General features: G+C 45.8%; 1 protein-coding gene across 3 annotated transcripts in view; it reads right to left on the bottom strand.

The window, feature by feature from the left end:
- Window positions 1-12,575, bottom strand: part of LOC144480178 (wings apart-like protein homolog) — a 207,245-nt gene that overhangs the window by 102,563 nt on the left and 92,107 nt on the right. For all 3 annotated transcript variants that reach the window (XM_078199330.1, XM_078199328.1, XM_078199329.1), the window contains one exon: window positions 9,328-10,392. In XM_078199330.1, the coding sequence (XP_078055456.1) occupies window positions 9,328-10,288 (961 nt within the window). In that variant the 5' untranslated portion in view covers window positions 10,289-10,392. The remainder of the gene's footprint in view (window positions 1-9,327; window positions 10,393-12,575) is intronic.

Genomic DNA, 12,575 nt, shown 5'->3' with positions numbered 1-12,575 from the left:
TGGTGGGAGATATAGGAAGGATATCAGAGGTAGGTTCTTTACGCAGAGAGTGGTTGTGGTGTGGAACGGACTGCCTACAGTGATAGTGGAGTCAGACACTTTAGGAACATTTAAGCGGTTATTGGATAGGCACATGGAGCACACCAGGATGATAGGGAGTGGGATAGCTTGATCTTGGTTTCAGATAAAGCTCGGCACAACATCGTGGGCCGAAGGGCCTGTTCTGTGCTGTACTGTTCTATGTTCTAAAATATATCCCAGTGAGGAAGAAAGATGGTAACGGGGGTAAAAAACATCCATGGCTAAATGAGGAGGTCAAGGACAATATAAAGACCAAAACTAAGGTATATCATATTGCAAATGCCAGTGGCAGGTTCGATGATTGGGAAACTTTCAAACATAAACAAAGGGATACTAAAAATGTAATAAAAAGAGCGGAGGTAAATTACGAAAGAAAACAAGCACAAAATATCAAAAAGGATAGCAAAAGATTCTATAGATATATAAAAGGGAAGAGAGTCACTAGGGTGAATGTTGGTCCCTTGGAAGATGAAACCGGAGTGTTAATAATGGGGAACACTGAAATGGCAGAGATGTTAAATCAATACTTTGCCTCAGTTTTCATGGTGGAGGACACCAGTACCATTCCTATAGGAATGGGCATGTCAGAGTAATAGAAAGGGTACAACTTCGAGCAATCAACATCGATCGGGAAAAGAAACTCAGCAAACTATTGGGATTGAGAACTGACAAACCCCCCCTGGGATCGATGGCCTACATCCTAGGGTATTAAAGGAAGTGCTGGCGGAGATAACCTGTTGGACTTTAACATGGTGTTGTGAGATTTCTTACTGTGCCTACCCCAGTCCAACGTCGGCATCTCCACATCGTACTAGAGAAATTAATGGGACTGAAAGTTGATAAATCCCCTGGACCTGATGATCCACATGCCAGAGTGTCGAGGCTATAGAGATACTGGATGGGTGGGTGGTCATCATCCAAAATTCTAGATCCCAGAACAGTTCCTACAGATAAAGGTTATAAATATAACCCCACTGTTTAAGAAAGGAGTGAGAGAAAATGGGGAATTACAAACCTGTTGGGCAGACATCAGTAGTCGGGAAAATGCTCGAATCTATTCTAAAGGATGTGATAACTAGGTGGAGTGCAGGCCTACAGCAAATCTGTCTGACAACTGTTAGATCTTGCAAGCTGTGCCCAGCGTACATTCTAATTCTATCTATTGCTCTTGTTCTATGATGGGCCTGATGGGATATACCCCAGAATACAGAGAGGCAAGGGAGGAATTGGTGGGGCCTTGAGAGAAATCTTTGTATCCTCACTGGCTACAGGGAAGGTCCCAGAGGATTGGAGAATAGCCAATGTTGTTCCTTTGTTTAAGGATAGCAAGAATAATCCAGGTAATCACAGGCCGGTGAGCCTGACGTCAGTGGTAAGGAAATTATTGGAAGGATTCTTTGAGACAGGATTTACTCCCACTTGGAAATAAGTGGACACATTAGGGAGAGGCAACATGGTTTTGTGAAGGGGAGGTCACGTCACACTTATTTGATCGAGTTTTTCGAGGAAGTGATGAAGGTAATGGAGTTTAGTGATGAGGGTAGGACAGTGGATGTTGTCTATGTGGACTTCAGTAAGGTCGTTGACAAGATCCCTCATGGCAGACTGGTGCAGAAGATGAAGTTGCATGGGATCAGAAGTGAGCTGGCAAGGAGGATACAGAACTGGCTCTGTCATAGAAGACAGAGGGTAGCAGTGGAATGCTACCCTCAGCGTTTCTGAATGGAGGGTGTTAGTGGCATCACTCAGGGATCAGTGCTGGGACCTTTGCTGTTTGGAGGATAACGTAACTGGTTTGATTAGTAAGTTTGCGGACGACACAAAGGTTGGTGCACTTGTGGACAGCGATGAGGAACATCAGAGGATACAGCAGGATATAGTTTGGTTGGAGACTTGGGCGGAGGGATGGCAGATGAAGTTTAATACGGACAAATGTGAGATAATGCATACAGAGAGGAAATATACAGGAAATGGCAGAACCCTTAGGAGCATTGATAGGCAGGGGGATCTGGTCTGGGTGTACAGGTACACAGATCACTGAAAGTGGCAACGCAGGTGGAAAAGGTAGTCAAGAAAGCATACGGCATGCTTGCCTTCATCGGTTGGGGCACGGAGTTTAAAAATTGGCAAGTCATGTTGCAGCTTTATAGAACCTTAGTTAGGCCACACTTGGAATATAGTGTTCAATTCTGGTTGCCACACTACCAGAAGGATGGGGAGGCTTTGGAGAGAGCACAGAAAAGAATTACCAGGATGTTGCCTGGTATGGAGGGCATTAGCTGTGAGGAGAGGTTAGAGAAACTGGAACGACGGAGTTGAGGGGATAGAAATCTACAAGATTATGAGAGGCACGGGCAGAGTGGATAGTCAGAAACTTTTTCCCAGCGTGGAAGAGTCAATTACTAGTTTAAGGTGCGAGCGGCAAGGTATAAAGGAGATATATGAGGCAGGTTTTTTTTTACACAGAGGGTGGTGAGTGCCTGGAACTCACTGCTGGAGGAAGTAGTAGAAGCAGATATGATAGTGACTGTTAAGGGGCGTCTAGAAAAATACATGAATAGAATAGGAATGGGGGGTTATGGCCCCTGGAAGGGTAGGGGGTTTTAGTTCAGTCGGACAGCATGGTCAGTGCAGGTTTGGAGGGCCAAAAGGCCTGTTCCTGTGCTGTAATTTTCTTTGTTCTTTGGATGATGACTATAACACGACATTCTGCACTCTCCCCTTTCCTTCTCTATGAATGGTATGCTTTGTCTGTATAACATGCAAGAAACATTACTTTTCACTGTATACTAATACATGTGACAAGAATAAATCAAATCAAATCAGCTTAGTATGGAATATCTGTGAACTTCACCTTTCACCAGGTGTAAGAGGCAGAGTATTTGGTGCCCCTGAGGAAAGATGCCCTTGCTATAGAGGGAGTACAGCGAAGGTTTACCAGGCTGATTCCTGGGATGGTAGGTCTGTCATGAGGAGAGACTAAGTCAGTTGGAATTATATTCACTGGAGTTTAGAAGAGTGAGAGGGGATCTCATAGAAACTTATAAAATTCTAACAGGGTTAGATAGGGTAGATTCAGAAAGAATGTTCCCAATAGTGGGGGAGTCCAGAACTGGGGGCCATAGTTTGAGAATAAGTGGTAAACCTTTTAGAACTGAGGCGAGGAGACATTTCTTCACCCAGAGGGTGGTGATTGTGTGGAATTCACTCCCAACGAATGTAGTTGAGGCCAAAACGTTGTCTGGTTTCAAGAAGAAGCGCATCAAGGTGGATATATCCCCGGGACCTGATGAAGTGTATCCCAGGACATTGTGGGAGGCTAGGGAAGAAATTGCGGGTCCCCTGGCAGTGATATTTAAATCATCGATAGTCACGGGTGAGGTGCCTGAAGATAGGAGGGTGTCAAATGTTGTGCCTTTGTTTAAAAAGGGCTGCAGGGAAAAGCCTGGGAACTCCAGGCCAGTGAGCCTCACATCCATGGTGGGCAAGTTGTTGGAAGATATTTTGAGAGACAGGATCTACAGGCATTTAGAGATGCAACGACTGATTAGGGACAGTCAGCATGGCTCTGTGAGTGGAAAATCATGTCTCACAAATTTGATTGAGTTTTTTGAAGGGGTAACCAAGGAGGTAGATGAGGGCAGTGCAGTCGATATTGTCTACATGGACTTTAGCAAGGCCTTTGACAAGATACCGCATGGTAGGTTGTTGCATAAGGTTAAATTTCATGGGATCCAGGGTGAGGTAGCTAAATGGATACAAAACTGGCTTGATGACAGAATGTGGAGATGCCGGCGTTGGACTGGGGTGAACACAGTAAGAAGTCTCACAACACCAGGTTAAAGTCCAACAGGTTTATTTGGTAGCAAACACCATAAGCTTTCGGAGCGCTGCTCCTTGGTCAGATGGAGTGGAAATGTGCTCTCAAACAGTGCACAGAGACACAAAATCAAGTTACAGAATACTGATTAGAATGCGAATCCCTACAGCCAGCCAGGTCTTAAAGATACAGACAATGTGGGTGGAGGGAGCATTAAGCACAGGTTAAAGAGATGTGTATTGTCTCCAGACAGGACAGCCTGCAAGTCCAGGAGGCAAGCCGTGGGGGTTACTGATAATGTGACATAAATCCAACATCCCGGTTTAGGCCGTCCTCATGTGTGCGGAACTTGGCTATCAGTTTCTGCTCAGCGAATGTGCGCTGTCGTGTGTCGTGAAGGCCGCCTTGGAGAACGCTTACCTGAAGATCCGAGACTGAATGCCCGTGACTGCTGAAGTGCTCCCCCACAGGAAGAGAACAGTTTTGCCTGGTGATTGTCGAGTGGTGTTCATTCATCCGTTGTCGTAGCGTCTGCATGGTTTCCCCAACGTACCATGCCTCGGGACATCCTTTCCTGCAGCGTATCAGGTAGACAACGTTGGCTGAGTTGCAAGAGTAGGTACCGTGTACCTGGTAGATGGTGTTCTCACGTGAGATGGTGGCATCCATGTCGATGATCCGGCACGTCTTGCAGAGGTTGCTGTGGCAGGGTTGTGTGTTGTCGTGGTCACTGTTCTCCTGAAGGCTGGGTAGTTTGCTGCGGACAATGGTCTGTTTGATGTTGCACGGTTGTTTGAAGGCAAGAAGTGTGGGTGTGGGGATGGCCATGGCGAGATGTTCGTCTTCATCAATGACATGTTGAAGGCTCTGGAGGAGATGCCGTAGCTTCTCCGCTCCGGGGAAGTACTGGACGACGAAGGGTACTCTGTCCACTGTGTCCCGTGTTTGTCTTCTGAGGAGGTCGGTGCGGTTTTTCGCTGTGGCGTGTCGGAACTGTTGATCGATGAGTTGAGCGCCATATCCTGTTCTTGAGAGGGCATCTTTCAGCGTCTGGAGGTGTCTGTTGCGACCCTCCTCATCTGAGCAGATCCTGTGTATTCGGAGGGCTTGTCCATAGGGGATGGCTTCTTTAACGTGTTTAGGGTGGAAGCTGGAGAAGTGGAGCATCATGAGGTTATCCATGGGCTTGCGGTACAGTGAGGTGCTGAGGTGACCGTCCTTAATGGAGATGCGTGTGTTCAAGAATGCAACCGATTCCGGAGAGTAGTCCATGGTGAGTCTGATGGTGGGATGGAATGGAACTTGTTGATGTCATCATATAGTTGTTTCAGTGATTGCTCACCATGACTCCAAAGGAAGAAAATGTCATTGATGTATCTAGTGTATAGCACACGGAACAGCCATGGGGACCAAATTTGCACCTCAATATGCCAACATCTTCATGCACAGGTTCGAACAAGACTTTTTCACCGCACAGGACCTACAACCAATGCTATACACTAGATACATCGATGACATTTTCTTCCTTTGAAGTCATGGTGAGCAATCACTGAAACAACTATATGATGACATCAACAAGTTCCATCCCACCATCAGACTCACCATGGACTACTCTCCGGAATCGGTTGCATTCTTGGACACACGCATCTCCATTAAGGACGGTCACCTCAACACCTCACTTTACCGCAAGCCCACGGATAACCTCATGATGCTCCACTTCTCCAGCTTCCACCCTAAACACGTTAAAGAAGCCATCCCCTACGGACAAGCCCTCCGAATACACAGGATCTGCTCGGATGAGGAGGATCGCAACAGACACCTCCAGACGCTGAAAGATGCCCTCATAAGAACAGGATATGGTGCTCGACTCATCGATCAACAGTTCTGACGCGCCACAGCGAAAAACCTCACCGACCTCCTCAGAAGACAAACACGGGACACGGTGGACAGAGTACCCTTCGTCGTCCAGTACTTCCCCGGAGTGGAGAAGCTACGGCATCTTCTCCGGAGCCTTCAACATGTCATTGATGAAGACGAACATCTCGCCAAGGCCATCCCCACACCCCCACTTTTTGCCTTCAAACAACTGCGCAACATCAAACAGACCATTGTCTGCAGCAAACTACCCAGCCTTCAGGAGAACAGTGACCACGACAACACACAACCCTGCCACAGCAACTCTGCAAGACGTGCCGGATCATCGACACGGATGCCATCATCTCACGTGAGAACACCATCTACCAGGTACACGGTACCTACTCTTGCAACTCAGCCAACGTTGTCTACCTGATACGCTGCAGGAAAGGATGTCCCGAAGCATGGTACATTGGGGAAATCATGCAGACGCTACGACAACGGATGAATGAACACCACTCGACAATCACCAGGCAAGACTGTTCTCTTCCTGTGGGGGAGCACTTCAGCAGTCACGGGCATTCAGTCTCGGATCTTCAGGTAAGCGTTCTCCAAGGCGGCCTTCACGACACATGACAGCGCAGAGTCGCTGAGCAGAAACTGATAGCCAAGTTCCGCACACATGAGGACGGCCTAAACCGGGATGTTGGATTTATGTCACATTATCAGTAACCCCCACAGCTTGCCTCCTGGACTTGCAGGCTGTCCTGTCTGGAGACAATACACATCTCTTTAACCTGTGCTTAATGCTCCCTCCACCCACATTGTCTGCATCTTTAAGACCTGGCTGGCTGTAGGGATTCGCATTCTAATCAGTATTCTGTAACTTGATTTTGTGTCTCTGTGCACTTTTGAGAGCACATTTCCACTCCATCTGACCAAGGAGCAGCGCTCCGAAAGCTTATGGTGTTTGCTACCAAATAAACCTGTTGGACTTTAACCTGGTGTTGTGAGACTTCTTGATGACAGAAGCCAGAGGGTGGTTGTAGAGAATTGTTTTTCACACTGGAGACCTGTGACCAGCGGTGTGCCTCAGGGATCGGTGCTGTGTCCACTTTTACTTGTCATTTATATTAATGATTTGGATGAGAACATAGGAGGCATGGTTAGTAAGTTTGCAGATGACACCAAGGTTGGTGGCATAGTGGACAGTGAAGAAGATTATCTTGGATTGCAAAGGGATCTTGATCAATTGGGCCAGTGGGCTGACGAATGGCAGATGGAGTTTAATTTAGATAAATGCGAGGTGATGCATTTTGGTAGATTGAACCAGGGCAGGATTTACTCAGTTAATGGTAGGGCGTTGGGGAGAGTTACAGAACAAAGAGATCTTTCGATAAGGTCCCCCATGCAAGGCTTCTCGAAAAAGTGAGAGGGCATGGGATCCAAGGGGCTGCTGCCCGGTGGATCCAGAACTGGCTTGCCCAAAGGAGGCAGAGGGTGGGTATAGATGGGTCTTTTTCTAAATGGAGGTCGGTCACCAGTGGTGTGCCCCAGGGATCTGTTCTGGGACCCTTGCTGTTTGTCATTTTCATAAATGACCTGGATGAGGAAGCGGAGGGATGGGTTGGTAAGTTTGCCGACGACACGAAGGTTGGTGGGGTTGTGGATAGTCTGGAGGAATGTCAGAAGTTACAGAGGGACATAGATAGGATGCAAGACTGGGCGGAGAAGTGGCAGATGGACTTCGACCCAGATAAATGCGTCGTGGTCCATTTTGGTAGGACAAATGGGATGAAGGAGTACAATATAAAGGGAAGGACTCTTAGTACGGTAGAGGATCAGAAGGACCGGGTCCATAGGACTCTGAAATCGGCCCCGCAGGTGGAGGAGGTGGTTAAGAAGGCGTATGGTGTGCTGGCCTTTATCAATCGAGGGATTGAGTTTAGGAGTCTGGGGATAATGATGCAGCTATATAAGACCCTCGTCAGACCCCACTTGGAGTACTGTGCTCAGTTCTGGTCGCCTCACTATAGGAAGGATGTGGAAAAGATTGAAAGGGTGCAGAGGAGATTTACAAGGATGTTGCCTGGATTGAGTGGCATGCCTTATGAGGATAGGCTGAGGGAGCTCGATCTTTTCTCCTTGGAGAGACGAAGGATGAGAGGAGACCTAATAGAGGTGTATAAGATGTTGAGAGGCATAGATCGGGTGGACTCTCAGAGGCTTTTTCCCAGGGTGGAAATGTCTGCTACGAGAGGACACAGGTTTAAGGTGCTGGGGGGTAGGTACAGGGGAGATGTTCGGGGTAAGTTTTTCACACACAGGGTGGTGGGCGAGTGGAATCGTCTGCCGTCAGGGTTGGTGGAGGCGAACTCAATAGGGTCTTTTAAGAGACTCCTGGATGAGTACATGGAGCTTAATAGGATAGAGGGTTATAGGTAGGTCTAGAAGGTAGGGATGTGTTCGGCACAACTTGTGGGCCGAAGGGCCTGTTTGTGCTGTAGTTTTTCTATGTTTCTATCTATGGGTACATGTTCATAGCTCCTTGAAAGTGGCATCACAGGTGGACAGAGTGGTAAAGGCGGCATTCGGCATGCTTGGCGTCTTTGGTCAGAACATTGAATACCGGAGTTGGGACGTCTTGTTAAAGTTGTACAAGACATTGGTAAGGCCACACTTGGAACACTGTGTACAGTTCTGGTCACCCTATTTTAGGAAGGATATTATTAAATTACAAGTTACAGAGGGAACTAGGATGCTACTGGGACTTGATGGTTTGAGTTATAAGGAGAGGCTGGATAGACTGGGACTTTTTTCTCTGGAGCATAGAAGGCTGAGGGGTGATCTTATGGAGGTCTATAAAATAATGAGGGGCATAGATCAGCTAGATAGTCAATATCTTTTCCCAAAGTTAGGGGAGTCTAAAACTAGAGGGCATAGGTTTAAGGTGAGAGGAGAGAGATACAAAAGGGACCAGAGGGGCAATTTTTTCACACAGAGGATGGTGAGTGTCTGGAACAAGCTGCCAGAGGTAGTAGTAGAGGTGGGTACAATTTTGTCTTTTAAAAAGCGTTTAGACAGTTACATGGATATGATGGGTATAGAGGGATATGGGCCAAATGTGGGTAACTGGGACTAGCTTAGCGGTTTAAAAAAAAGGGCGGCATGGACAAGTTGGACCGAAGGGCCTGTTTCCCTGCTGTAAACCTCTATGACTCTAAGAAATTAGATATGGCTCTTGGGGATAAAGGGATCAAGGGACATTGGGGGCGGGAGGGGTCAGAATATTGATTTTGATGATCAAGATGTATGGTGAAGTAGGCTCAAAGGGCTGAATGGCCGACTCCTGCTTCTCGTTTCTATTAGCCATGATCTAATTGAATGCTGGAATATGCTTTCGTGAGTGGCAGAATGGTTGCCTCGTGAATCTGTGCTCCTATCTGCAAATGGGCTTTCCCTAACTCCATCAATCAGACTATATCCAGCTACCTTGGAAGTGAATGCAATCTGAAGTTGAGAAAAAAATTTCTAAACAAAGCACACAATATTTGATGCGAACAGCCACCCACCTGTATTAGTGCTATCCTGAGACTGTGGTTGACTCTCTTGAGAGTCACCCATCGATTCAGAGCTAGATAGGAGTTCCACAATTTCACCCATCCTAGTTGAAGCTTTCTTCTTGCGTCTGCCTTCTGACTCGATGCCATCATCCTCATCAGAGCTCTCACTAAGATCATCAAAACCAAAGTATTTGATTTTATAGTTGGCGGCACCACCAGTGGATCGGAGTGAATCTTCCTCTCCCTCCTGTTCATCAAACCCAAAGAATTCCAGCTTTGCATCCTTTTTGGACTTGGACTGGGTTGGTCGGAATCTGACTGTGGTCTTGCTCGCTGCAGCTTCGGTTTTTTTCCGCAACCGGCCTGCTTCCCCCAGGTCAGCTGCACCGGTGGTGAACTCGTCCATGCTACGGTCTGTGGTGTCCTGAAGTGTGACATTGCATGATAGATAAGATGAGGGCAAGGTGATGGTGTCTTTTGCAGTCCGAGCTGTAGATGTCTTTCCTGTTGTCCCTGATGAAAATTTCGTGTCTGGTTTTAGGCTTTCCTTGCTCAATGTCAGGTCAGCCTGCGCAGATTTCCCAGTGCCATCAATTATTTTATCAAAATTTGTCATGCCAGCACCTCCTGGTTTACCTTTATTCGATCGACAATATGTCCTGCAGTTTGACCTGAGGGGCTGCGAATCATTTTCGATCTCTTCATCCTTAAAGCTACTATGTTCCACCCGTCCAAAAGTCCCTTGGTTACCTTTCACTTCCAAAGGCTTGTTGGGATTTAAGGAAGTGCCTCCCTGTTTGCTCTGCCTGCAGTCAGAGGCCTCATTTTTGACACAGGGCATACGGCCAAGTCCACCAACCCATGGTTGGAATTCTGTCCTCTGAAGTATTTCAGAGGGCGAACCTGAGCTCTTCATGATCTCATCCCAACTATCTGAGGCTGATCCATCAGTTTTAAAGCTAGACAGCATTGGACTAGGTGCCTTAGGTTTCTTTTCATTTTCAGTTGCATTCTTGTTCTTAGGAAAACTGTTTTTCTCAATTCCTTCTCTCAATGGATCTTGGTGCTTTGCTTCTGCAGAAGAAAAAAATTCAAAACAATTTTCAATAAATAAACTCCAGTTCATAGTTTCCTCTTCCTTAACTGCAGCTGAATTTTAGATTGCAATTTCTAATTTCTCTATTCCCCAGCCCCCTCTATCACAATTGTGTGAAAATTTATGTTTGTGTTCCAGCCCTAGAGTACTCAAGTAACTTTACTGCAGAAGTAGAATCCCACAATTAGATGTGATCCACAAGATAAAGAATCCTGGAAATAGTCAAAGGAGTTGTATCTATTGCCCTGTTAATCCAACTTTTCTCAAGTCCATCATAATTAATTCTCTTGAAACCCAGAAACTAACATAGGCAAGTGCAAAAGCCATTGTCTACAAAGCAAGATCCCAGAAACAGTAGAGATGAAAATGCAGTTGATTTTATTTGGCCAATGTTTTGAGTGTAGATGATCCTTCGTCAGAGCTCTGACAAAAGGTCATCGAGATTCGAAACGTTGGTTCTATCCTCTCTCCACAGATGCTTCCAGACCTGCTGAGATTTTCCAGTATTTTCTGTTTTTGTTCAGGTTCCAGCATCCACAGTATTTTGCTTTGATTTCATTTTGGTTGGCTTTTTACAGAAAGGACTCTGTCCTTCAGAGAACACAGGGAGATCTGTAACATTCAATGACGCAGGGAAACAATCTCCCATATTTGCTCCATCAAAAAGGCAGCACTTTTGACAATGTATATAGTGCTGATTCTATGTTCAGGTGTTTCAGTGGGTCTCAAAGCCACAACTGACACAAGAAACTGGCACTGAAATGTTGTTTCGTATTAAAGGGATTATCTTTCTGGCAGGGTTTCTGCCCAGTCACAACATTTCTGCCCGAAATTTTCAATGAAAACAGATTTAACTGAAATCTATTCGGTAATATTTTATTCAGCGTGCTAATCTGTACAGCATTTCACAAACATATGCGCAATATACACACATTCTATTCCTGAATGGAATTGATCAATTGGAATGATGTTACCAAGCTGGACATGGAAAATGCCTGTTTGTAAGCAAAAACCAGCAGTCTGAAATCAAGTTAATGACAAGCGTTGGTTTACCTGCTACTTTTAAATCTTCAGGTTCGCAGCTTATACTGATTTAGCACCATCAACTTAGAGTCAGTAAAAAAATCAATTTGCAATTTAAACCACTCCGTCCACATGCTAAACAGCATCTTATTCAGCAGCAAATTACTTGAATTGCACTCAATAGACCCAAACAAAACAGGAATGTTGTTTAGAAATGAAAAACAGAAGACAAGTCAATGGGAATTGCACCAGATTCTATGACAAACACCTTGAAACCCACAAAGATTTAACACTTTCTCCATTCAAAAGGTAGCAAAAGAATTGATATTACATTTGTTAAAGCCCTTAAATTTTGAGGGGACAGGAAACAGTACGTGAAATGAGAGCTGTAAGGTCTCCAGTTCATCACCTGTTGTTGCTGGCAAGTACATGCGAGGACAAAAAGTAGTGAAACTGCTGTACAACGGAAAATAATTCCCCATATCTGACCCTGAACAAGAGAGCGCTACCACGACAATATCTCAGAAACATGTACCCACAAGGGCTGCAGGAACAAAATTCAAAGAGAACTATACAAAAGCAATGTGGTTGACTCTTAAAATGCCATCTGAAATACACTCAGTTCAAGGGCAATTAGAAATGAGCAATAAGTTCTGGCCCAGCCAGGGACGCGCTCATCCCCTGAACGGATATAAAGAAGAATGGCCACCTCTGCATGTCAGAACCTAGGTTGGCCAACTGGAGTCTCTAGTCTGCTAGTACAAAGTGTCCTGTAACCATTCTTTCATAATAGGCAGAACATTTAACCATCTTGGAAAATCAGGCAGTGGGTACACACCATTTGTCAAAGAGAGTGTAGAGATGAGAGTCATGTGACATGAACCTCAAGTTTGTGGAAACAGAATAGTGCTGTTTGGATCTACAAAGTTGTCTGCCATTTTTACTATCTATAAGCAGCAGCACAGAAAATGGGCTCTGGCCGCCATCTCCTTCTGAACTTCTGTACCATTGCCCAGAAGACGAATCTCTGGTGTCTACATCATCGTGGATTTCAACTCTCCTGGAAAAGTGAATCATGCAGCATCAACTTTCAGCCTACCGACCTCTATGAAGGAATACCTCATTGGACTTTGATTCT

This window comes from Mustelus asterias, chromosome 28 (assembly GCF_964213995.1).
Source record: "Mustelus asterias chromosome 28, sMusAst1.hap1.1, whole genome shotgun sequence".
Lineage (NCBI taxonomy): Eukaryota > Metazoa > Chordata > Chondrichthyes > Carcharhiniformes > Triakidae > Mustelus > Mustelus asterias.
The sequence above is the reverse complement of the archived record's forward strand: the minus strand, read 5'-3'. Positions and strand labels throughout refer to the sequence as shown.